At 37.2% G+C, this 26,691-nt stretch overlaps 1 protein-coding gene across 1 annotated transcript in view; it reads left to right on the top strand.

Moving 5' to 3' along the window:
• The window catches only part of Lrp1b (LDL receptor related protein 1B), a 1,533,520-nt gene that overhangs the window by 539,150 nt on the left and 967,679 nt on the right, over positions 1–26,691 (top strand). Inside the window, exon 5 of the mRNA XM_028754677.1 lies at positions 11,926–12,183. Within this exon, the coding sequence (XP_028610510.1) occupies positions 11,926–12,183 (258 nt within the window). The remainder of the gene's footprint in view (positions 1–11,925; positions 12,184–26,691) is intronic.

A 26,691-nucleotide genomic window follows, 5' to 3' on the forward strand; every position in this document is an offset into this window, starting at 1 on the left:
GTGTGTGTGTGTGTGTGTGTGTGTGTGTATATATGAAAGAGATAGTATATAGATGTATAAATATACACATAGCACACTCTTATATGTACAAGAAGCACGCAGAACATCAAATTCATAGATCACAAAAAAACTTTCCTTAGCATTTTACAGTTAAAACTTAAATATAAAGAAAGAACTATTGAAAGGTGCAATAGAAAATTAAATGTGTATGTGTGTCTGACATTTATATTTTTCCTTCCCATCTGATATGAATTATAGTGGTTCACTTGAAAAATAAAAGTAAAACCAGTAATTTTGGAGGTACAATGAATAGTTATTAGTTTCCCTGCATTCTACTAACACATGGCTATACTGCATTGTATTTCTGACTTTGTTCCTTTAAAACACAGTTCTGCTCACTTTATAAACTATATTTAATTATCACTGGCTTCCCACTGTATCTTTAATTAAAACTGTCCATCATTCTAACATCCAATGTGCCATAATACTTCCTTAATATGACATTTTATGTTTCAAAAAATATATGTTTTTGAATCCAGTTCTCATGCACAGGTTGCATGATCTTACATTACTTAACATCTCAACAATTTCATTTCGTAACATGAATCATTTGGTTAATATTAGCACTTAACTAATAGTCATGAATATGTACCTTGCTAAAAATTAGCTACATTTATTTCTTTTCTGATGCCTGAAATATCCTGCTTAAGTGTCAGCTTTCAGTCTATCATTGTGAAGTTCTTCAAACAGTAAGTCATGTGTTGTCTTCAGTAAACTAAAAAGAATGCAGTCACCATCTCTCCAGTAAATGTTTCTCACTTATCTGCTCTTTTTGTACAGTCATTTTTCTAAAATAAGTCTTTTTTCTTAATTCCTGTATATCAAATTCTTGTGTTTTTGTAAGCCCTAAAATAAAATGTAATTTCATCAATATTTAGATGTTTTAAAATCACTGAAAAAAGAGGTATCCACAATTTCTATAACTATTACCCTGAAAATCTTTTTTATTGATGGATTGATTGATTATTTTATGTATTTATACTTTAACTGTTGTCCCCCTGTCTGGTCTCCCCTCCACATACTCTCCATCTCATTCCCCTCCCCTTGGCCTCTAAGAGCATCCTCACCCACCCATCCACCCTTTCCACTCTAGTATCCCCATTTTCTGGGGCAACATGCTTCCATAGGACCAAGTGCCACACTTCCTACTGGAAATTTTATTATGTATGGTATCAATCATCATGATAAAAGGTTAGATATTTGAGGAAATACCGTAATCTGTCTAACAGCTTAGATCTTTCATGAAGGCACATTGTTGGACTGCTGTTTTTCAGTCTTTGTATACTCAAAATCTGTAAACATTAAATACATTAGTTAACTAAGCAAAGAATATTTACACAGAGATCAGTTCAGCATAATTACACTATAAAACTAAAATGTTTCAAAGTAGGTTGTACTACAGATAAATAATATAATGCTTCTTGCTCAATATATGCTTATATTGAATATTCTTCATTTAATGTATGTTTTTTCATTTTATAAATAAGTGATAATGCATCCTTTTACTATTATAAGAATAGTATACTATTATTCTACTATAAGGATATATTATACTACACTATATTATAAATTATACTATATATTATACTTACTAAGGATATATTATCCTTATCCATATTACTATTTATTTTACTAAGAATTGAACTGAGGGGGAAGGGAGGGATTAATGTGGCCATTATGTTTTAGAAAAGAAGAACTGTCACCATATGTTTTAACTTTTGAGGGGCAGAAGACAGTGCTAGGAGGCAAACTCATCACATCAACAATGATTTCAAAGTTCTCTATGAGTGAGCCATGTTTCCAGCCCAACCCTATTTCCTTCTCATTTGTGTGGCACTAATCTCCAGAATGTGCTTGACAGCCCAGTGGAAGGGCTTATTCAATCTACTGTCCTTCTCTAAGCTGGAGCATTGATCAGTGCTTTCTGGAGATCCAATCTCTTCTGTGTGAAAGGTTAATGTTTATTACATCTTACTAAACTTTGATTCAGGTATGTCTGTGATGGAATTCGTATGAAGTGTTTTCCTACTGCTCCTTGGAGAAAACTTTCAATTGACTCTGGGATGGCACAGAGTAATGGCATCACATTATTCTGGGCAGCAGTTCATCTTTATTAAAGGGTCTCTTCAGTTAGCTATGGAGACCAGAGAGAGTGCAAGTGGACACACATAGTACTCTTTACAAGTCAGAGCTGGTTCATGGCATTAAGTCAGCCTGAGTTCTATCCTTACATTTTAAAGATATTCAGTATTTCTATATTTAAAGGTCTTTTACACATTACACAAGTGGTATAGACGCCTGCCTAAAGAAAACAGTTAATAGCCAGCAGAATATATAAATATTATTTAACATATTTCATAACTTACATTCTAAGTATTCTTCCTCCAGTATGGCATTTGTGATTTTTTTTAAGGATAACCTGTTTCAAACGATGTCAATTTAGTTATTGTTTAACTTAACTTTTGGTGTTTTCTGTTATCTTACAGGAAAAATCTAAAATGTTTGACATCAATTTTCAATTAAAATAGTCACCTGATTATTTAAAAATCAGCTGCAAAAGTAGACACATTATGTTAAATAAGTTTTTCTATGTTGACAAATTTCAGAAGTCTCAGCAATTTTCACATTTCTAGTGAGCTAAGAAGTACCTGTCAAAATTTATGGTTTGCATAAATCTTTGCAGCAAAGAAGCTTTCAACAGAAGCTCATTTTGAGTGAGAGGCAAAATCTGTAAGTTCATTTCTGATGTCACATGAAGACAATAAACACTGACATTACTGTCAGCATATCTTTGTAAATCTGATAACAAGGACATTTAAGACTCTCTAAACTGAGAAATCTATAATCTCCCTGGTTTCAAATCTTCCAAGGTCACATAGAAAAGGATCAATCCAAGCGTATTAAAGAAAGCCCAAGTGTGGATTCTGAATGCAGAGGGCAAATGTAACATAGTCTCATTGTAGAATTAAGAGATTTTTCAGAAAAGCCCAGTGACTATTAGGGCTCAGATGTGTTCTGCTGACAATGTTACATTAAGCAGAGATGCTGTACCACTTGTCTGAGGTTCCTGGGTGATCTCTTTGTTGTAGAAATTACCTTTGCATTTCAAGTCTCCCTGTCCATTGGCTTACACTCAAGCATTTCATGTATGTTATATTGGGCTAGTGTACTAGCTGGTATTGTGTGTTAATTTGACGAAAGCTGGAGTTATCACAGAGAAAGGAAACTCCCTTGAGGAAATGTCTCCATGAGATCCAGCTGCAAGGCAGTTTCTCAATTACTGATAAAGGATGGGAGGGCCCACTGTGGGTGGTGCCATCCCTGGGCTGGTAGTCCTGGGTTTCTATAAGAAAGCAAGCTGAGCAAGTCAGGGCAAGCAAGCCAGTAACATCCCCTCACGGCTTATACATCATTTCCTGCTTCAGAACCTGCTTGAGTTCCATTCCTGATTTCCTTTGGTGATGAACAGCAATGTGGAAGTGTAAGCTGAATAAAACTTCTCCCAAACTTGCTTCTTGGTCATGATGTTTGTGTAGGAATAGAAACCCTGACTAAGAGAGCTAGTTTTATAGTGTCATGGGCATTTTTTTTTGCTATGTTTGTTGATTTTATTATACCAAGGTTTAGCGTTTTCAAATCTAAAACTATGCCTATGGCTATACTGAGGTAATTTCTTTTTATTTATTATTATTCTTCTCTCATGTATTAAATCCCACCCTGACTGAAGATTTCCCTCCCTGCACTCCTCCATGTCCCTCCTCCATATTCCTTCTCCCCTAGATCTACTCTTCCATTTCTCTTTAAAAAAAAATAACTGCACACATTCCAGGCATATCAAATGAACAGGGCATAACAAGTTACAAGACTAAGTACAAACCATTATATCAAAGCTGGACCAAGCAACTGAGTAGGAGGGCAAAGGTCCCAATTACAGGATAAAAAGTCAGAGACACAACCTACTATCAATGTTGGAAGTCCCACTGGAATACCAAGCTACACAATCGTTAGGTATATACAGAGGCCCTAACCCAGAGTGGTATATCTGGATCCTCAGGTAATATTATGTTCAATTTTCTGAGGAACTGCCAGACTGATTTCCAGACTGGTTGTACCAGTTCGTAATCCCACAACTATGGAAGAGTGTTCCTCTTTCTCAACATCCTCACCAGCATCAGCTGTCACCTGAGCTTTTTAATTTTAGTTATTCTGATTGGTGTGAGGTAGAATCTCATTTTGATTTGCATTTCCCTAATGATTAAAGATGTTGAACATTTCTTTAAATGCTTCTCGGCTATTAGATATTCCTCAGTTGAACATTATTTGTTGATCTCCCCACTCCATCTTTAATAGGGCTATTTGACTGTCTGCAGTCTAGTTTCTTGATTTCTTTGAATATTTTGGATATTAGCCCTCTATATGATGAAGGATTGGTAAAGATCTTTTCCCAATCTTTTAGTTGCCATTTGTCCCATTGACAGTGTCCTTTGCCTCACAGAAGCTTTGCAATTTTATGAAGTCCCACTTTTCAATTCTAGATCTTAGAGCAAAAGCCACTGGTCTCTTATTAAGGAACTTTTCCCCTGGGCCCATGTGTTCCAGGCTCTTTCCCACTTTCTATTCTGTTAGTTTCAGTGAATCTGCTTTTATGTCCTTCATCCACTTGGACTTCAGTTTCTAAAAGTTGATAAGAGTGGATCAATTTGCATTCTTCTTTATGTTGACCTCCAATTCAACTAGCACCATTTGTTGAAAACGCTATCTTTTTTCCACTGATTAGTTTTAGGTCCTTTGTCAAAGATCAAGTGACCATAGGTATGTGGGTTCATTTCTGAGTCTTCAATTCTATTCCATTGATCTTCTAGCCTATCTCTGTACCAATAACATGCAGGAGTTTTTTTTAAATCACTATTGCTCTGTAGTACAGCTTGAGGTCAGGGATGGTATTTCTCTCAGGTGCTCTTTTATTGTTGAGAATAGTTTTTGGTATCCTGCATATTTTGTTATTCCAAATGAATTTGAGAATTGCTCTTTCTAACTCTATGAAGAGTTGAGAAGTAATTTTGATGGGATTGCATTGAATCAGTAGATAGCTTTTGGCAAGATGGCCATTTTTACTATATTATTCCTGCCAATCCATGGCATGATACTAGTGAGATGAGCATGGGAGATCTTTTCATCTTCTGAGATCTTTGATTTTTGTCTTCAGGGACTTGAAGTTCTTGTCATACAGATCTGTCACTTGCTTGGTTAGAGTCACTCCAAAGTGTTTATATTATTTGTAACTATTGTGAAGGGTGTCGTTTCCCTAATTTTTTCCTCAACCTGTTCACCCTTTAAGTAGAGGAAGGCTACTGATTTGTTTGAGTTAATTTTATATCAAGCCACTTTGCTGAAGTTGTTTATCAGGTTTATGAGTTCTCTGGTTGAAGTTTTGGAATCACTTAAGTATACTATCATATCATCTGCAAATAGTGATACTTTGTCTTCTTCCTTTCCAATTTGCTTCCATTTGACTACCTTTTGTTGTCTAATTGCTCTGGCTAGGACTTCAAGTTCTATATTGAATAGGTAAGGAGACAGTGGGCAGCCTTGTCTAGTCCCTGATTATAGTGGGATTGCTTCAAGTTTCTCTCTATTTAGTTTGATGTTGGCTACTGGTTTGCTGTATAACGTGTTTACTATGCTTATGTATCAGCCTTGTATTCCTGTTCTATCCAAGACTTTTACCTTGAAGGGATGTTGAATTTTGTCAAATCATTTCTCAGCTTCTAGTGAGATGATCATGTAGATTTTTTTTTCCCTCTGAGATTGTTTATATCGTAGATTACATTCATGGATTTCCAAATATTGAACCATCCCTGCATTCCTGGAATAAAGCCTACATGATCATGATGGATGATTGTTTTATGTGTTCTTGCATTTGCTTTGTGAGAATTTTATTGAGTATTTTTGCATAGATATTCATAAGGGAAATTGGTTTGAAATTGTTTTTCTTTGTTGGGTCTTTTTGTGGTTTACGTATGAACATAATTGTGACTTCATAGAACGAATTGAATAGTGTTCCCACTGTTTCTATTTTGTCTAATAGTTCATAGAGAATTGATTTTAGGGCTTCTTGGAAGGTCTGATAGAATTCTGCACTAAAACCATCTTGTCCTGGGCTTTTTTTTTGGTGGGGAGACTTTTAATGACTGCTGATATTTCTTTATGGGTTATAGGACTATTTAGATGGTTCATCTGCTCCTGATTAATCTTTGGTACCTGGTATCTGTCTAGAAAATTGTCCATTTCATCCAGATTTTCCAGTTTTGTTGAGTATAGATTTTTTTTAGTAGGATCTGATGATTTTTTTTTAATTTCCTCAGTTTCTGTTGTTATGTCTCTCTTTTCGTTCTGATTTTTTTTTTAAATTTGGATACTGTTTTTGTGTCCTCTGATTAATCTGGCTAAGGGTTTATCTATCTTGTTGATTTTCTCAATGAATCAGCTCCTGGTTTTGTTGATTCTTTTGTATAGTTCTTTTTGTTTCTACTTGGTTGATTTAAGCCCTAAGTTTGATTATTTCCTGCAGTCTCCTCTTTTGTGTATTTGCTTCTTTTTTTTTTCTAGAGCTTTCAGGTGTGTGTCAAGCTGCTTGTGTATGCTCTCTGCAGTTTTTGTTTGTTTGTTTTGTTTTGTTTTGTTTAAGCATTTACAGCTATGAGTTTTCCCCTTAGCACTGCTTTCATTGTGTCCCACAAGTCTTGGTATGATGTGTCCTCATTTTTATTAAATTCTAAAAAGTCTTTAATTTCTGTCTTTATTTCTTCCCTGACCAAGTTATCATTGAGTAGAAAGTTGTTCAGTTTCCGTGTGTATGTGAGCTTTCTGTTGTTGTTTTTTTTTTTTTTCATTATTGAAGCCCGGCCTTAGTCTGTGGTGATCTGACAGGATGCATGGGATTATTTCTAGTTACTTCTATCTGTCGAGCCATTTTTTGGCCAATTATATGTTTAATTTTGGAGATGGTACCATGAGATGCTGAGAAGAAGGTATATTCTTTTGTTTTAGGATGAAATGTTCTACAGATATTTGATAACCCCATTTGGTCCATAACTTCTGTTAGTTTAATTGTGTCTCTGTTCAGTTTCCGTTTCCATGATCTATTGATGAGAGTGGGGTGTTGAAGTCTCCCATTATTAATGTATGAGGTACAATGCATGCTTTGAGCTCTAGTAAAGTTTCTTTTATGATTGTGGGTGCCCTTGCATTTGGAGCAGAGACATTCAGAATTGAGATTTCATGTTAGTTGATTTTTTATTTGATGAGTATGAAGTGTCCTTCCTTATCTTTCTTGATAACTTTTGGTTGAAAGTTGATTTTATTTGATATTAGAATTGCTATTCCTGCTTGTTTCTTGGGAAGTTTTGCTTGGAAAATTGTCTTCCAGACTTTTACTTTCAGGTAGTGTCAGTCTTTGGCACTGAAGTGCATTTCTTGTATGTAACAAAATGTTGGGTCCTGTTTACGTATCCAGTCAGATGATCAATGCCTTTTTATTGGAGAATTGAGTCCATTGATGTTAAGACATATTAAAGAAAAGTGAATGTTGCTTCCTGTTTTGTTTTGTTATTAAACCTGGAGTTGTGTTTGTGTGTCTATCTTCTTTTTGGTTTGTTGGAAGATTACTTTCTTGGTGTTTTTAGGGTATAATTTCCTTCCTTGTGTTGGAGATTTCCCTCTATTATCCTTTTTAGGGCTGGATTTGGGGTATTATAGTGTGTAAATTTGGTTTTGTCATGGAATCTCTTGGGTTCTCCATCTATGATAATTGAGAGTTTTGCTAGGTATAGTAGCCTGGACTGGCATTTGTGTTTTTTTAGGGTCTATATGAAATCTGTCCAGGATCTTCTGGCTTTCATAGTCTCTGGTGAGAAGTCTGGTGTAATTCTGATAGGTCTGCCTTTATAAGTTACTTGACCTTTTTCCCTTTCTGCTTTTAGTATTCTTTCTTTGTTTTGTGCGTTTGGTGTTTTGCTTATTATGTGATGGGAGGAATTTCATTCTGGTCTAGTCTATTTGGAGTTCTGTAGACTTCTTATATGTTCATAGGTATCTTTTCTTTAAGTTAGGGAAGTTTTCTTCTATAATTTTGTTGAAGATATTTACTGTCCCTTTAAGTTGGGAACCTTCACTCTTATCTATACCTATTATACTTAGATTTGGTCTTCTCACTGTATCTTGGATTTCCTTTCTGTTTAGGGTTGTATTTTCCTGTAATTCTTTAAGGGATTTTTGTGTTTCCTTTTTCAGAGCCTCTACCTGTTTACCTGTGTTCTCCTGCATTTCTTTGAAGGAGTTATTTATATCCTTCTTAAAGTCCTCTATCATCAATATGTGAAGTGTTTTGAAACTTGAATCTTTCTTTTCTGGTGTCATGGGGTATTCAGGACTTACTACGATGGGAAAACTATGTTCTGATGATGCCAATTAACCTTGGTTTTTGTTGCTTATGTTCTTGTGCTTGCCTTTCACCATCTGGTTATCTCTAGTGCTACCTTCACACATTGTCTCTAACTCCAGCCTGTCTGTCATGTCATCTTGATTGTGTCAGAACTCCTCAGAGTCCAGCTGTCTCTGTCATCCTGTGATCCTGAGATCCTGGGTGTAAGAGCTCCTGGAAAACTGGCTGCTTCTGGAATCCATAAATCCTGGTGTGACCAAGCTCCTGAGATCCTGTGATCCTATTATCCTATGTTCCTGGGCATGTTAGAGCTCCTGACAGTCCAACCTCCTCTGGGTTTTGGGGGACTGGGTGCAGAGCTGGTGCCCCAGCATTGCTCAGGGCACTAGCACTGACTGGAAGGCTATTTGATATTTAAACTTCTTGAACCTTAATAAGCATGTCTGTCTTTAAGTAAGAACAAAATTCTCCCATTATATTGTTTAGAACATATTTTGGTCATTTGAACTGGATTTCTTCTCTTTCTATTTCTATTAACTCTAAGACTGGTCTTTTCACAGTGTTCCAGATTTCCTGGATATTTGGTATCAGGAGTATTTTTAGATGTAATTTTTATTTTACTCATTTTTCAAAATCTGAGAGTTTTACTTCCATCTCTTTGATTCTATTGGTGATTCTTGATTCTAGTTCTTGTTTGCTTACCATTTTCCTTTTCAGAACTCCCTCAGTTTTTGTTTAATTATTGCTTCTATTTTTATTCTTATGTCTTAAACTGGTTAATCCATTTCCTTAAACTGTTAATTGAATTTTTCTTGGCTTTCTTGGCTTTCTTTAAGGAATTTATTTAGTTCATGCAATTTTTTGCAAGTCATTTTCTTCATTTCTCCAAGGGCTTTATCCATTCCCTCTCTATGGAGCTCTATTACCTTCATAAAATTCATTTTAAGGTCATTTCCTAGCGATTCAGTTGCGTTTGGAGTATTCAGGCCTGTATGTTCTAGGATAGCTGGGCTCTGCAGGTGACACACTGCCCTGCCTGTTGTTGATTGTATTTTATGCTGGCATCTAGGTATCTAAGTTTAGGGTAAACTCTTTTACTACTGCTTGCATATTTTTGAGTTTGTCATTGCTGAATTATTGTCTTTTTCCTTGGTTTTTGTGTTCTCTCAAAATGCAAAATCTGGCTGGAGTGTTCTGTGGATGAGCAGGGCTTTCAACACAATTTAGGAGATGGAGTTGTGGCATCTAGGGTGTAGTGCCAGGTACAGTCCTGAAATTCTGGTGGCTGGCATGGTCCCTGGGCCAGCATCATACCACCACTGGAATTAGGAGATTAGAGTTCTTTTTGCTAGTGTGGATGCTGACAAAGCATGGTAAGGTAATTCCTTAGGGGAAAGGGTGTCAATCCTCATGAAAAACATTGGACTACAATGCGACTGGTATTTTTAATCTTGTGAGAGATGACACCAAGTCTAGGAGAGAGTTCTTCTAGCTAAAGAGCCTTAGTTCTTTATTATTAAAATAAATAACAAGGAGCACTATGTAATCTTGATTTGAAGTTTAGATTTCTACAGTTATTCCAATAAATGTACTTTTTAAACGATTTATTTATTCATTTCATGTATGTGGGTATACTGTCTTCAGACACAACAGAAGGCAACATCAGATGCCCATTACAGATAGTTGTAAGCCACCATGTGGTTGTTGAGAATTGAACTCAGGACCTCTGGAAGAGTAGTCAGTGCGGTTAACCACTGACCCATTTCTAGAGCCCAAGATATATTTTCTTTGGTTTTATTTCACAATCCTCACAATGCCCGCTGAGTTTATGATTTTGTGATTATTCAATATTTTCCTGGATCATTTTCAAGGACTAAAATGTATTTTATGTCCTAGGTGTATCTTTTAAGTGTCACAATGTTTCCAAAGAATATTGCTGTATAAAAATTCCATTTCATCTGTTTCTCTGAGTAGTGTATTATTCAGCTTTTCTCCTAAATGCTCAAAATAGAACAATTAAGTTATAGAAATGAGTAAATAGGAAAGTATAGGTGCTATAGCAGTGATAATAAAGAAATACTTGATAAGAGTTAGTGGAGAATAGGAGACTTGCAGCTTTATATAATGTGACAGAAGTTTCACCAGAAAAGTTATGTCTAAATTATGAGGTAAGAAAGTTAGTCAATGTGGGATAAGATAATATTAAAGAACAGAGCCATGTCTTTCAGTCTCTGTAGCTTAAACAAGGAACACCACAGAGTGTAACCTTTCTAGGAAGAGATGACAGTAGACAACAGTACTGGGAACTTGAAAAAAACATTTAAGATATAATGAGAAGACATCTAAGGCAAGTTCTCAAACATGTTGCTTACTCTAATTGTGTTCTGCATGGGGTGACTTTTTGGGAGAATGAACATGAAGTTTGTATTATCTACACCGTGCTTTGTTGGCATAATTATCGCTGGTGTTACGGAAGACACTTTAGAGGAGGCACCATTATAAGGTGGGAAAACAGGTGAAATGTCACTGAAGTAAGTATTGAGAGAGATTCTGGCAGCTTGACATAGGATGTGGTGGCCATGAGTAATGAGAATTCTGTTCCTGATAGGTTTGTAATCTGAGCCACAAAGACTTAGTGGTACATTACTAGAGCTCATAACAAAAACTGAAATAAGAAATTCTTAATTCTCTACCACTTTAGTAACAATACTAGTGTGAGCATGAAACCAAGCTCTGGAAACACTAGTTTTCATGTGAGGTTTGTTACTACCTTTGAATGTGCCACTAAAATTTGGGAAAATTTCACTAGGTCAATAAAAACATCAATCCTAACATCACCAATGCTAGCATTGCATAAAAGTATGGTTTTAAAGTTTGTTTTACATCTAGAATTGATTGTTTGGATCTTAAGTAACTTTATAGCTATAGAGGTCAAGGTTACAAGTGAATCTTGCTAGGAGCCTGTGTTTTTGGTGTTCTGCTCCAGAAAGTCTATTTCTGACCTTTCACATTGAGTTTCTAAATGCATGTCCTTGCTCTCAAGGGAAGCTCAGCAACTGTAGAGTAGGTCATTCACATACATCATTGTGGCTAAAACAAGCAAATAAAACTCATAGCACAGAACTTTCTTTGTCCAACATAGGTAAAAGTAGAGCATTTATTTTACATTCAGACCACACATTATGACTTAGGAAATAATGGAAGCAAGTGCTCAGACAAATACATTTTCCCAGAGACTGAAATGATGCATGTAATGAGACATGTGTGTAGTTTATTAAAAAGTGTTTTCATGCAAGCATTTTTTCTATTCCAATGATATTTTAAAACTCTAGGAGTAACTTTTAGTTGATAATGCACCGTTGAAAATACAAGACAATAGCAACCCCTCTTTCTTAACAACAGTTTTCTGTGTTTTGTTCCAGAGCCTACAGATAAGCCACCAATGTTACTAATTGCAAGTCCTGAAACAATTGAGCTCTTCTACACTAATGGAAGTAAAATGACAACTGTAAGCTCAGCCGATAGAAATGAAATCCATACTCTAGATTTTATTTATAGTGAAGAAATGATTTGCTGGATTGAATCAAGAGAGTCTTCTAATGAACTCAAATGTGGCCAGATGACAAAATCAGGAAAACTGGCAGATCAAAGGATAGTTAACAGTCTTCAGTCCTTCCACAGTAAGTATTTCAATTTTCTGTATTGCTCCTCAAGAATTTCCTTTACAGACAAGTACATTCTTTTCATATCTCTCTTGCTAGCCTAGCTAAATAGCTGCTTGTGTGAATATGAGTCGCATAGGGTACATGTTTGCATGTGCTCATAAACACAGGTTCAGTAGCTCTTTGACTCTAAGTAGCAAATTGCAATATTTCTTGCAATAGTTTCTTTCATACTACCTGGAGTGTTACCTGGCATGTAGCTTAGACTGTTGCTGAAATATAGTTCACAAGGTGGTTGCAAAGATAGAATTTGAATAGAAGAACAAATCCAGAAACTTATTTTATTAATTATGACTTACTGGCTATAATATTTATTTCAAATATAGTGAAAACTATTAGGTTTACATCAATTGGAAAAAATATCTCTGATTTTTAATTAAAATAAATCAATACATTTTATTATTTTCTAAAATATCAACTATTGATGTATTGATGTTTGATTCATTTTGACTTTTCATGATTTGTAATCATTCCTCTCTTTCTGAAGAGTAACACAAACTAAAATCATAAGGTTACACAAATAAGCACTTCACATATACCGTCTCTCATCCCCATCTCCTGCATAGGTAGAAAATTTATTTGATTATGCTTAGATAGCCTTGAATGTAAATTTTAACATGTACCTAGATATTTTCTATTCACAGAAAATGATGCTCACATTAGTTTAGCCAGCTAAAAATAAATGAAAAAAGTAGCATAAACATTCAGAAACAAAAGTATTCTAATCTTAAATAAATGTAATTTGCCGATGAAAAGTATTTGGTGATTTGGACAGTGATTCATACCCAGCCACAACAAAGAGTGGTGTTTCATGGTATATATCAAACACGGGTTCATGCAGGAATTAAATTTGTGGCACAAATTTAATTTGTGGCACAAGCCAGTTGTGGTGGCACACGCCGGTAGGATTTGCTGAAGGAGGCAGAGACAGGAGGATCACAGGTTTGAGGCCAACCTGGGCTACACATTTAAAAAAAAAAAAAAAGGTCTTTAATCCCAGCACTTGGGAGGCAGAGGCAGGTGGATTTCTGAGTTTGAGGCCAGCCTGGTCTACAGAGTGAGTTCCAGGTCAGCCAGGGCTACACAGAGAAAACCTTTCTCGAAAAACCAAATAAATAAATAAATAAATAAATAAATAAATAAATAAATAAATAAATTTGAACCAAATCACTATCTCTTTACCTCCCTTTGATTACCCTGTCTAAAACAAATGCATTTATCTCCAGAAATAGCATAAAAGTGGTCAAATAACCAGGAAATTCTGTAATCATGTAAGATTGCTCCCAAGCCTACTTTGTTTTTTTTGTTTTTTTTTTAATTTTTTTATTGGATGTTTTATTTACATTTCATATGTTGTCCCCTTACCCCATCCCCCACCCACCCAGGAACCCCCAATCCCCTCACACCTCCTCCTTCTTCTTTGTGGATGTAACCTCTATCTACCCCCCCACTCCCACCTCCCCACCCTCAAAACTCCCACCCCCTGGGGCGTCCAGCCTTCATGAGGTCAAGGATCTCATCTTCCACCTGTGCCCAGCAGGGCCCTCCACTCTTATATATTCAGCTAAGGCCCTGGATCCCTCCATAAGTGCTCCCAGGCTGGTGGTTTAGACCCTGGGAGCTGTGGTTGGTTGGTATTGTTGCTCTCCTCATGGGGCCACAAATCCTTTCAGCTCCTTCAGTCTTCACTCTAACTCCTCCATTGAGAACCCCATGATCACTTCAATGGCTAGTTGTGAGCATCTGCCTCTGAATATGTCAGACTCTTGAAGACCTCTGAGGAGACATCCATATCAGGCTCTTATCAGCATGCACTTCCTGACTTCCACATCAGCATCTACCTTTGGTGACTGCACATGGGATGGATACTCAGGTGGAAAGGTCTTCAGACGGCCCCTCCTTCAGTTTTTGTCCCTCGCTTTGTCTCCATATTTGCTCCCTTGAGTATTTTGTTGCTCCTTCTAAGAAGGACCGAATCACCCCCACTTGGTCTTCATTCTTTATGGACTTCATGTGGCCTGTGAGTTGCATCTTGGGCATTTTAAGGTTCTGGGCTAATATCCAATAATCAGTGAGTGAATACCATGTGTGTTCTTTTGTGATTGGCTTACCTCACTCAGTATGATAATTTCTAGTTCCATCCATTTACCTAGGAACCTCTCAAATTCATTGTTTTTAATAGCTGAGTAATACTCCATTGTGTAAATATACCACATTTTTTTAATCCATTCCTCAGTTGAAGGACATCTGGGTTCTTTCCAGCTCCTGGCTATTATAAATAAGGCTGCTATGAACATAGTTGAGCATATGTCCTTATTATATGTTCGAGCACCTTCTGGGTATATGCCTAGGAGTGGTATAGCTGGATCCTCGGGTAATGCTATGTCCAATTTTTTTAGGAACCGCCACACTGATTTCCAAAGTGGTTGCACCATCTTGCAGTCCCACCAACAATGGAGGAGTGTTCCTCTTTCTCCACACCCTCGCCAGCATCTACTATCACCTGAGTTTTTAATCTTAGCCATTCTGACTGGTGTGAGATGGAATCTCAGGGTTGTTTTGATTTGCATTTCCCTGACGACTAAGGATGCCGAGCATTTCTTTAGGTGCTTCTCGGCCATTCGAGTTTCTTCTGTTGAAAATTCTTTGTTAAGCTCTATACCCCATTTTTTAATAGGGTAATTTGGTTGCCTGGAGTCTAATTTCTTGAGTTCTTTGTATATATTGGATATTAGCCCTCTATCAGATGAAGGATTGGTAAAGATCTTTTCCCAATTTGTTGGTTGTCGTTTTGTCCTATTGACAGTGTCCTTTGCCTTACAGAAACTTTGCAATTTTATGAAGTCCCATTTGTCAATTCTCGATCTTAGAGCATATGCCATTAGAGTTCTGTTCAGGAACTTTTCCCCTGTGCCCAAGTATTCGAGGCTTTTCCCCACCTTCTCTTCTATTAGTTTCAGTGTATCTGGTTTTATGTGGAGGTCCTTTATCCACTTAGACTTGAGCTTTGTACAAGGAGATAAGAATGGATCAATTTTCATTCTTCTACATGTTGTCCTCCAGTTGAACCAGCACCATTTGTTGAAAATGCTGTCCTTTTTCCACTGGACAGTTTTAGCTCCTTTGTCAAAGATCAAGTGACCATAGGAGTGTGGGTTCATTTCTGGGTCTTCAATTCTATTCCATTGATCTTCCTGCCTGTCTCTGTACCAATACCAGGTAGTTTTTATCACTATTGCTCTGTAGTACAGCTTGAGGTCAGGGATGGTGATTCCTCCCGAAGTTCTTTTATTGTTGAGAATAGTTTTTGCTATCCTAGGTTTTTTGTTATTCCATATGAATTTGAGAATTTCCTTTTCTAACTCTGTGAAGAATTGAGTTGGGATTTTAATGGGGATTGCATTGAATCTGTAGATTGCTTTTGGCAAGATGGCCATTTTTATTATATTAATCCTGCCAATCCATGAGCATGGGAGATCTTTCCATCTTCTGAGATCTTCTTCAATTTCTTTCTTCAGAGACTTGAAGTTCTTGTCATACAGGTCTTTCACTTGCTTGGTTAGATTCACACCAAGGTATTTTATATTATTTGCAACTATTGTGAAGGGTGTCATTTCCCTAATTTCTTTTTCAGTCTGTTTATCTTTCATGTAGAGGAAGGCTACTCATTTGTTTGAGTTGATTTTATAACCAGCCACTTTGCTGAAGTTGTTTATCAGGTTTAGGAGTTCTCTGGTGGAAGTTTGGGGGTCACTTAAGTATACTATCATATCATCTGCAAATAGCGATATTTTGACTTCTTCCTTTCCTATTTGTATCCCTTTGACTTCTTTTTGTTGTCTAATTGCTCTGGCTAAGACTTCCAGTACTATATTGAATAGGTAGGGGGAGAGTGGGCAGCCTTGTCTAGTCCCTGATCTTAGTGGGATTGCTTCAAGTTTCTCTCCATTTAGCTTGATGTTGGCTACTGGTTTGCTGTAAATTGCTTTTACTATGTTTAGGTAGGGGCCTTGAATTCCTGATCTTTCCAAGACTTTTATCATGAAGGGATGTTGAATTTTGTCAAATGCTTTCTCAGCATCTAGTGAGATAATCATATGGTTTTTTTCTTTAAGTTTGTTTATATAGTGGATTACATTGATGGATTTCCGAATATTGAACCATCCCTGCATTCCTGGGATAAAACCTACTTGATCATGATGGATGATTGTTTTGATGTGGTCTTGGATTCGGTTTGCTAGAATTTGATTGAGTATTTTTGCATCGATGTTCATAAGGGAGATTGGTCTGAAGTTCTCTTTCTTTGTTGGGTCCTTGTGGGGTTTGGCAATGAGTGTAATTGTAGCTTCATAGAACGAATTGGGTAGTGTTCCTTCTGTCTCTATTTTGTGGAATAGTTTGAAGAGAATTGGTATTAGGTCTTCCTTGAAGGTCTGATAGAATTCAGCACTAAAACCATCTGGTCCTGGGCTTTTTTTAGTGGGGAGACTTTTAATGACTGCTGCTATTTCCTGAGGGGTTATGGGACTATTTAGATGGTTTATCTGCTCCTGGTTTAATTTTGGTACCTGGTATCTGTCTAGGAAATTGTCCATTTCATCCAGGTTTTCCAGTTTTGTTGAGTATAGGCCTTTGTAGTAGGATCTGATGATTTTTTTAATTTCTTCCGTTTCTGTTGTTATGTCTCCCTTTTCAGTTCTGATTTTATTAATTTGGATACTCTCTCTGTGCCCTCTGGTTAATCTGGCTAACGGTTTATCTATCTTGTTGATTTTCTCAAAGAACCAACTCCTGGTTTTATTGATATTTTGTATTGTTCTTTCAGTTTCTATTTGGTTGATTTCAGCCCTGAGTTTGATTATTTCCTGCCTTCTACTCCTCCTGGGTGTATTTGCTTCTTTTTGTTCTAGGGCTTTTAGTTGTGCAGTCAACTTGTTAGTGTGTGCTCTTTCCAGTTTCTTTTTGTAGGCACTTAGAGCTATGAGTTTTCCTCTTAGCACTGCCTTCATGGAGTCCCACAAGTTTTGGTATGATGTGTCCTCATTTTCATTGAAATCTAAAAAGTCTTTAATTTCTTTCTTTATTTCTTCCTTGACCAAGTCATCATTGAGTAGAGAGTTGTTCAGTTTCCATGTGCACATGGGTTTTCCATTGGTTTTGTCATTATTAAAGACCAGTCTTATTCCATGGTGATCTGATAAGAGGCAAGGGATTATTTCAATCTTTTTGTATCTGTAGAGGCTTGTTTTGTGACCAATTATATGGTCTATTTTGGAGAAGGTACCATGAGGTGCTGAGAAAAAGGTATATTCTTTTGTTTTAGGATGAAATGTTCTATAGATGTCTGTTAAGTCCATTCGGTTCATAACTTCTGTTAATGTCAAAGTGTCTCGGTTTAGTTTCTGTTTCCATGATCTGTCCATTGCTGAGAGTGGGGTGTTGAAATCCCCCACTATTATTGTGTGAGGTGTAATGTGTGTTTTGAGCTTTAGTAAAGTTTCTTTTATGTATGTAGGTGCCCTTGCATTTGGGGCATAGATGTTCAGAATTGAGAGTTCACCTTGGTAGCTTTTTCCTTTGATGAGTATGAAGTGTCCTTCCTTATCTTTTTTGATTAATTTTGGATGGAAGTCGATTTTATTTGATATTAGAATGGCTACTCCAGCTTGTTTCTTGGGACCATTGGCTTGGAAAATTGTTTTCCACCCTTTTATTCTGAGGTAGTGTCTGTCTTTGTCACTGAGGTGTGTTTCTTGTATGCAGCAAAATTCTGGGTCTTGTTTGTGTATCCAGTCTGCTAGTCTGCGTCTTTTTATTGGGGAATTGAGACCATTGATGTTAAGAGATATTAAGGAACAATGATTGTGGCTTCCTGTTATTTTTGTTATTAGAGGTAAAGTTATGTTTGTATAGTTATCTTCTTTTGGGGTTGTTGGAAGATTACTTCCTTGCTTTTTCTAGGTTGTAGTTTCCCTCCTTGTGTTGGCGTTTTCCATCCATTATCCTTTGAAGTGCTGGGTTTGTGGGAAGATATTGTGCAAATTTGGTTTTGTCATGGAATATCTTGGTTTCACCATCTATATTGATTGAGAGTTTTGCTGGGTATAGTAATCTGGGCTGGCAATTGTGTTCTCTTAGGGTCTGTATGATGTCCGTCCAGGCTCTTCTGGCTTTTATAGTCTCTGGTGAGAAGTCTGGTGTAATTCTTATAGGTCTGCCTTTGTATGTTACTTGACCTTTTTCCCTTACTGCTTTTAGTATTTTTTCTTTGTTTTGTGCATCTGATGTTTTGATTATTATGTGACGGGAGGTATTTCTTTTCTGGTCTAGTCTATTTGGTGTTCTGTAGGCTTCTTGTATGTTTATGGGCATCTTGTTCTTTAGGTTAGGGAAATTTTCCTCAATGATTTTGTTGAAGATATTTACTGGCCCTTTAAGTTGGGAATCTTCATTCTCATCTATACCTATTATCCTTAGGTTTGGTCTTCTCATTGTGTCCTGAATTTCCTGGATGTTTTGAGTTAGGAGTTTTTTGCTTTTTTCATTTTCTTTGACAACTGTGTCAATATTTTCCACCGTATCTTCTGCATTTGAGATTCTCTCTTCTATCTCTTGTATTCGGTTGGTGATGCTTGCGTCTGTGACTCCTGATCTCTTTCTTAGGTTTTCTATCTCCATGGTTGTCTCCCTTTGAACTTTCTTTATTGTTTCTATTTCCAGTTTCAGATCCTGAATGTTTTTGTTTAATTCCTTCTTTGTGTTTTCTTGCATTTCTTTAAGGGATTTCTGTGATTCCTCTTTAAGGGCTTCTATCTGTTTACTTGTACTCTCCTGTATTTCTTTAAGGGAGTTACTTAATTCCTTCTTATAATCCTCTATCATCATCATGAGAAGTGATTTTAATTCTGAATCCTGCTTTTCAGGTGTGAAGGGGTGTTCAGGGCTTGCTATATTGGGAGAACTGGGCACTGATGATGCCAAGAAACTTTGGTTTCTGTTGCTTATGTTCTTGCGCTTGCCTTTCGCCATTTGGGTAACTCTAGTGGTACCTGCCCTCTCTGTGTAAGATTGGAATCTGTATTTCCAGTTATCTTGCTTATTGCAGAGCTCCTCGGAGTCCAGAGGTCTCTGTGGTCTTATGCCCCTAATCTCCCGGGTGGAAGAACTCCTGGGACTCAGGCCACCTCTTGGATCTGGTAATCCTTCTGTTCTGAGTGCAGTGGCTCCTCGGCTGCTCTGAGTGCAGTGGGTTCTCGATGACTCAGGATTCAGTTTCAGCTGCTCTGAGTGCAGTGGCTCCTAGATGACTCAGGATTCAGTTTCTCCACAGGACAGGAGCAGACCAACTCTGTGTCAGCTGCTCTGAGTGCAGTGGCTCCAGCTGCTCTGAGTGCAGTGGGTCCCTGATGACTCGGAATTCAGTTTCAGCTGCTCTGAGTGTAGTGGCTTCTCGATGACTCAGGATTCAGTTTCTCCACAGGACAGGAGCAGACCTACTCTGTGCTCCAGTCCCAGGGACCAGGCAGGGGCCGAAGGGAAGTGGAATTCCGGAGGGGCAGGGTTTGGGTAGCTGCTGTGCCCTAGATGTCCCTGGCTCCCAGATGTATTTCTGGGGCTTAGGGAGTGAGATGGAGTTCTTACCAGCTGCTCTGAGTGCTGTGGCTCCTGGATGACTCAGGATTCAGTTTCTCCACAGGACAGGAGCAGACCGACTCTGTGTCTGCTCCAGTCCAAGGGACCAGGCAGGGGCCGAAGGGAAGTGGAATTCCGGAGGGGCGGGGTTTGGGTAGCTGCTGTGCCCTGGATGTCCCTGGCTCCCAGATGTATTTCTGGGGCTTAGGGAGTGAGATGGAGTTCTTACCAGCTGCTCTGAGTGCAGTGGCTTCTGGATGACTCAGGATTCAGTTTCTCCACAGGACAGGAGCAGACCGACTCTCTCCCAAGCCTTCTTTACCTGTCTTTTGTCTACATTACCATTCTCTAAATGTATTTATCTCTTCTTTGATAATTATAAATAAAACATTACTGTTAAACCTAAAAAATTAAAGAGTTGTACATCATAGTAATTTTAAACATGTCCTTATTACTTACCATATTTTATTTATAAAATTTTAAGATATCTACACAAATAAAATTACTTTTGGTAAGCCACTTGTGAAATGCTTAATAACATTAATTTTGAACTAAAGAAAAGAAATGGGCTCTTAATTATTTTACTTAAAGTAAATAATTTTTATGATATTTGGTTTAAGTCATATAATTATATAGTCACTTTTAATTTTTAAAACACGTTTAAGGTATGAAGAAGTAATTTAATGGTAGTGGGGACAGAAATGTGGACAAGGTTGCCCGGCCTCTTTCACAATTATAAACTATGCATTTTAGCAACTTGTCATTTCCCAGCTGCCATGGAATATGATGTGCTCTTCAGTTACCATGACAATTTGTGAGATAATAATGAACTTTGAATATTCCCTGCATGTATAATTACATAAAGTTTCTGTCACATCATATGTTAAAATAATGAACCAATAGAAATCTAGTTAAATGCATGCCACCATTAACTATTTCAGAGATAACTTTTGCCATTTCTAAATATCATTATTTTTAGGGGGTTTACCTGACCTTATTAGAAAAAATAAGAACACTTTCTTTAGAAAACACTTTTTAAAATATATTTGAAAGGGCTCTCTGAAAAAAAAAATAACCAAGACAGATCAAAATGGCTTGGTTTGTCGACTTGTATGTCTGTCGTGGGTTCTGTTATAGTTTTTTAGTCACTATGGATTTCATTTTTGCATATACAACTAATCCCGAAGCTAGCAGAATAGATGGACTCTTTCTGATTTATAATAGACAAACTTTTAACTCAGATCATAAGAGTATTATGCAAAACAGAATGGTTAAAACAGACTTTAGACAACTAAGCCTCATGTTTTTGCTAGTTTGAAATTGATTTTTTTAAGTTTAATGCTAGAAAATTGAATGTCCTCCAAATGTAGACATGAAGATTTTATTGATCATGCTAAATGATTATCTATGCAATAGGAAGCAATATTTACCTTTTTATAATTACAAAATTGAGACTCTGGGAAGCTGGGTAACATCATATAGAAAGTGTAGTCTGCTGGCTTGTATTTGGATTAGATTTTACAGCTTTTCCAAATATGCCCTTGAGTCTCCATCTTGTTTTTCCATCCTCCCTCTCCCTCTCCCTCTCCCTCTCCCTCTCCCTCCCCCTACCCCTACCCCTCTCTCTCATTGGATATTTTATTTATTTACATTTCAGATATTATCCCATTTCCCCATTTCACCCTATCCTGACCATCGCCTATCCCATCTCCCCTCTTATGATGGTGCTTCTATGAGGGTGTGCCCCCACCCCCCCCCACTCATCTACCCCCCCTCAAATTCCCCCAAACTGGGGCATCTAGTCTTCACAGGACCAAGGACCTCCTCTTTCACCTATGCCCAACAAGGCCATTCTCCCTAACATATACAACTGGAGCCATAGGTCACTCCCTGTGTTTTCCCAGGCTGGTGATTTAGACCCTGGTTGTGGTTAGTCCCATACTAGTAGTATCATCAAGCTGGGATAATTTTTCTTTTTTCTTTTATTGGAGTTTTTTATTTACATTTCAAATGTTATCTCCTTTCCTGGTCCCCTGCGAAACCCCATATTCCATCCCCCATCCCTTGCTTCTATAAGGGTGTTCCTGCCACCCACCTACTTCACCATCCCCACCCTCAAATTCCCCTACACTGGGACATCAAGCCTTCCCAGGACTAAGGGCATCTCTTCCCATCAATGTCAGACAAGGGTCTCCTCTGCTACCATATGCAGCCGGAGCCATTGGTCCCTACATGTGTACTCTTTGGTTGGTGGTTTAGTCCCTGGGAGCTCTGAGGGCTCTGGTTGGTTGATATTGTTGTTCTTCCTATGGGATTGTAAACCCCTTAAAGCTGGGATTTTTTTTAAAGGTTGTGAATGAGGTGAAAATGTTGAGTTATGAAGACTTGTGTTGTAAAAAATGTCCTACAAATGCTTCTTATGTAGCTTCCCTAGGAGTGTTGCCACTTAATCCTTAGAATACCCTTAAAGCAATATTATATAATAATGAAAGAGAGTGGAAAATAACATGCATAAGAAGTCATATTGATTAAGGAATACTGGAGAACATGATAGAGCATACTTTTAAATTGATTTTTTTTATATTTATGATACAATTGATTTCATATTTGACATGTATTCACTAAAGAATAGATTTGGAAAATAATTTTTGAACTAATTGACTTGCAAATAAGCTTGATTTTCAGTAAAGTATCTTAACAAAACACATTTGTTTCAGTTAATTATTTTTTTAAACATTTTCTTGGAGAAGATTGTGTTAGAAACACAGATACTGGAATCAAATAAGCACAGTATTGAGAAGTGAATGAAATAAATTAGGATAGCTTTTATTTATTTTATTATTAAAAATATATTGCCACACATACTTTCACTTTGCTGTTGTATGTGATTCTCAAATATTCTGAGCATTCCAATGATGCCTTTGGATATCCTGGCATGAACTTGACTTCTTCATTTTTGTAAATTTATTTATTTATTTACACAAACACTGCCCCCTCCCAGTCCTCTCTCACAGATACCTTCCCTCCAACCCTCTCCTTCTCCTCTAAGAGGGTAAGCATCCCCGTGGTATCTACCCTGGTGCATCAAGTCTCTTCCAGAATAGGGGCACTCTCTCTTTGTGATCAAACAAGGCAGCCCTGTTTGGACACAGATACCACAATCAGGCTTTGGGAAAAGCCTCTACTCCAGTTGTTGGGAACTAAGATGGAGACTGAGCTGCATGTCTGTTACATGTGTGCCAAGGGTCTCCTTCAAGCTCCTGTGTATTCTTTGGTTGGTGGCCCAGTCCTTAAGAGCTCCCAGGGGTTCAGGTTAGTTGCTTGGTTGGTCCTCCTGTAGAGTTCCAATCCCCTCCAGGGCCTTCAATCCTTCCCCCAACTCAAGAGTTCCTGAACGTCATTCATTGTTTGAGAATGGGTATCTACCTCTGTTTTAGTCAACTTCTGGGTAGAGCCTCTCAGAGGACCATTATATTAGGTTCCTGTCTGCAAGCATAACATATTATTAATAATGTCGGATTGGTGTTTGACCATGGGATGGGTTTCAAGTTGGGCCAATTATTGGTTGTCCATTCCTTCAGTCTCTGCTCCATCTTTGTACTTGCAATTCTATAAGACACGTCAAATTTGGATCAAAAGTTTGGTGAGTTGGTTGGTTTCCTTATCCCTCCAGCAGGAGTCCTGCCAGGCTAGAAAAGGTGGTCTCTTCAGATCTCCAGTTAGGCATATTGGTTAAGGTCACTCAAATTGACTCCTGGGAGCCTCCTCAATCTGGTCTCTGGTACATCATAAAGATTCCCCCCTCCCCCCACCCTCAGCAGCTACAGAATTCCATATATTCTCCTGATCCTCGGGGCATCACTCTTGTCTTTCCACACACATGAACCTGCCCCCAATTCCCCTCCCCCTCCTCTCTCTGACCTGCTCCCCTCCCTTTGCCTCCTATCACTATTTTCTCATGCGTCTAAGTGGGATTCAAGCATCCTCCCTTGAGCCTTCCTCATTGTTTAACTTCTTTGGTTCTGTGTGTCTGTGTATCATTGTATTCTGTACTTTTTTGCCACTTATCAGTGAGTACATACCATGCATGTCCTTCACATCTGGGCTACCTCACTTAGAATATTTTCTAGTTCCATTCATTCACCCACAAAATTCATAATGTCCCCTGCCTTGTTTTTAATAGCTGAATAATGTTCCATTGTGTAAATGAACCACATTTTCTGTAACCATGCTCCAGTTGAGTGGTATCTTGTTTTCTTGCAGTTTCTGACTATTACAAATAAAGCAGCTGTAACCATAGTGGAGCAAGTGTCCTTGTGGTATGGTCGGGAATCTTTTGGGTGTATGCCTATACAGCTGGGTCTTCAGGTAGAAGTGTTTCCAATTTTCTGAGGAAATCTCCAGATTGATTTCCAAAGTGGTTGTACAAGTTTTCAATACAGGCAGTAATGGAAGAGGGCTCCTCTTTCACCACATTCTCACCAGCATATGTTGTCATTTGAGTGTTTGATCATAGCCATTCTGATCTGTGTAAGGTGGAACCTTAGAGTCCTTTTGTTTTGTGTTTCTCTGATGACTAAGAATGATGAGCATGTTTTTAAGTGCTTCTTGGCCATTTGAGATTCCACTGTTGAGAATTCTTTGTTTAGCTCTCTACCCAATTTTTTAAATTGGGTTATTTGCTTTGTTGGAGGCTAACTTTTTGAGTTCTTCATATATTTGTGGTATTAGCCCTCTGACGGATGTAGAGTTGAAGAAGATCTTTTCCCAATCTGTAGGTTGCCATTTTGTCCTATTGACAGGTCCTTTGCTTTACAGAAGCTTTCAGTTTTATCAGTTTATCAATTGTTGATCTTAGAGCCTTAGCCATTGGTGTTCTGGTCAGAAAATTTACTCTTGTATCAATGTGTTTAATTTCCCTCCCTCTCTTCTATGAGATTTAGTGTATCTGGTTTTATGTTGAAGTCCTTCATCAACTTGGACTTGAATTTTGTGCAGGGTGATAGATATGGATCTGTTTTCTCTCTTCTATTTGCAGACATCAGTTAGACCAGGACCATTTGTTGAAGATGCTTTCATTTTTCCATTGTACAGTTTTGGCTTCTTTGTAAAATTCAAGAGTCCATAATTGTTTTGGTTTATTTTTAGGTCTTCAATCTTATTCCATTGATCAACCTGTTTGTTTCTGAACCAATTCCATGTAGTTTTTATCACTAATGCTCTGTAATATAGCTTGAGGTCAAGGATGGTGATTTCTCTAGAAGTGTTTGTTTGTTTGTTTTTGTTTGTTTTGTTTTGCTTAGAATCGCTTTGACTCTCCCGTGGTGTTTTCTTTGTTTTTTAATTTCCATATGAGGTTGAGAATTGCTGTAAAAGTTTGTGTGGAGTTTTGATTATGATTGCATTGATTCTGCTTAGTGCTTTTGATAAGCAATCTATCTACCAATCCATGAACATGAGAGATCTTTCCATCTTCTTATAACTTCTTCAATTTCTTCCTTTAAAGACTTTAAGTTATTTTCATACAGATCTTTCACTTAATTGATTAGAGATACACCAAGATATCTTATTTTATTTGTGGCTATTGTGAGTGGTGTCATTTTCCTAATTTCTTTCCCTGCTCCTTTATCATTTGTATAAAGATGTGCTACTGATTTCTATGAGTTAATTTTATATCTAACAACTTCTTATGAGCCACTTTTGGGCTTAGCTCCAGTCCACCATAGTATGCCTGCCTCCAGACAGCACTTCTAGTGCTTCTTGTCTTTTAGCTTCCGAGTTAGCGCCACACTGCTTTGATCTCTTCTCTAAGCCTTTGTTTGGTTTTGATTTTATCAAAACTTAGTTCTTTTTTCTTTCATATGCAGATCTGTCTATATGTAGTAAATAAAATCATGAATGGATTATTCTTTAGTTTTAACAGTTGATTTTTTTCCCTCTATTCGTCATAATTTCTTTTCTGTAACTATGATTTATGATCTTTACAAAGTTTATAAAATACTCTATTTTGTTCATTTGCAATCACAAAAAATATTGATACTGTTTATAACAGTCAATTGTACTGGGATGTGAAACTAACATCTTAAAATATATTGAAAAAATTTTACCTTCAAACTTTATCTCAAATATATATATACATATACATATATATATACATACATATATATATACATATATATGTATATGTATGTATATATATGTATATATATATATATGTATATGTATATATATATATGTTATACCTATTGAGATGTGATGTCATATCTTCCCAGGTATTCACTGCAAGATGTTCACTGCATAAACAGGACTAGATTTGACTTCTTATCCTCCTTCAATCTCCTTAGAAGTTGGGACTAAAGATGTGTATCACCAAGACATATTATATTGCTTCAATTTGCTTTCCCATTGTTATGAGTGAATAGAGACATAGATGCCCATTTCATTCTTTAAATTTTGAAGAACTAGCAAGGATTTCTTATTATTTAAAACAAGGTAGTATAATAGTTTCTCATTTTCTGAGAGAAAAAAATATTAAAAAATTAAAAAAAACCTACCTTCTGGCTTCTCTGCTGGCACCCTGTCTCCTCTGCTTCTCTCTCCCACACAAATCCTGTAGAATTTGTACTTCCTGTGATGAAGTTTAATCTCTCATTTTACTCAGATTCTTTCTGAATATATTCCAGTTTAGCCGCCCACACTAAACTTGGAATTTATGCTTTTACTTCCTTATTAGAGATGAAGTGCAATCAGTTCAGAAAACAACAGTCTGGTAGAAAGTGCTAAAATGTTCATCAACTTCTAATGAAAGAGAATAGAAGACACGCTGATGATGAC

The sequence above is a fragment of the Grammomys surdaster genome, unplaced genomic scaffold, assembly GCF_004785775.1.
Source record: "Grammomys surdaster isolate TR1022 unplaced genomic scaffold, NIH_TR_1.0 126035, whole genome shotgun sequence".
Classification (NCBI taxonomy): Eukaryota; Metazoa; Chordata; class Mammalia; order Rodentia; family Muridae; genus Grammomys; species Grammomys surdaster.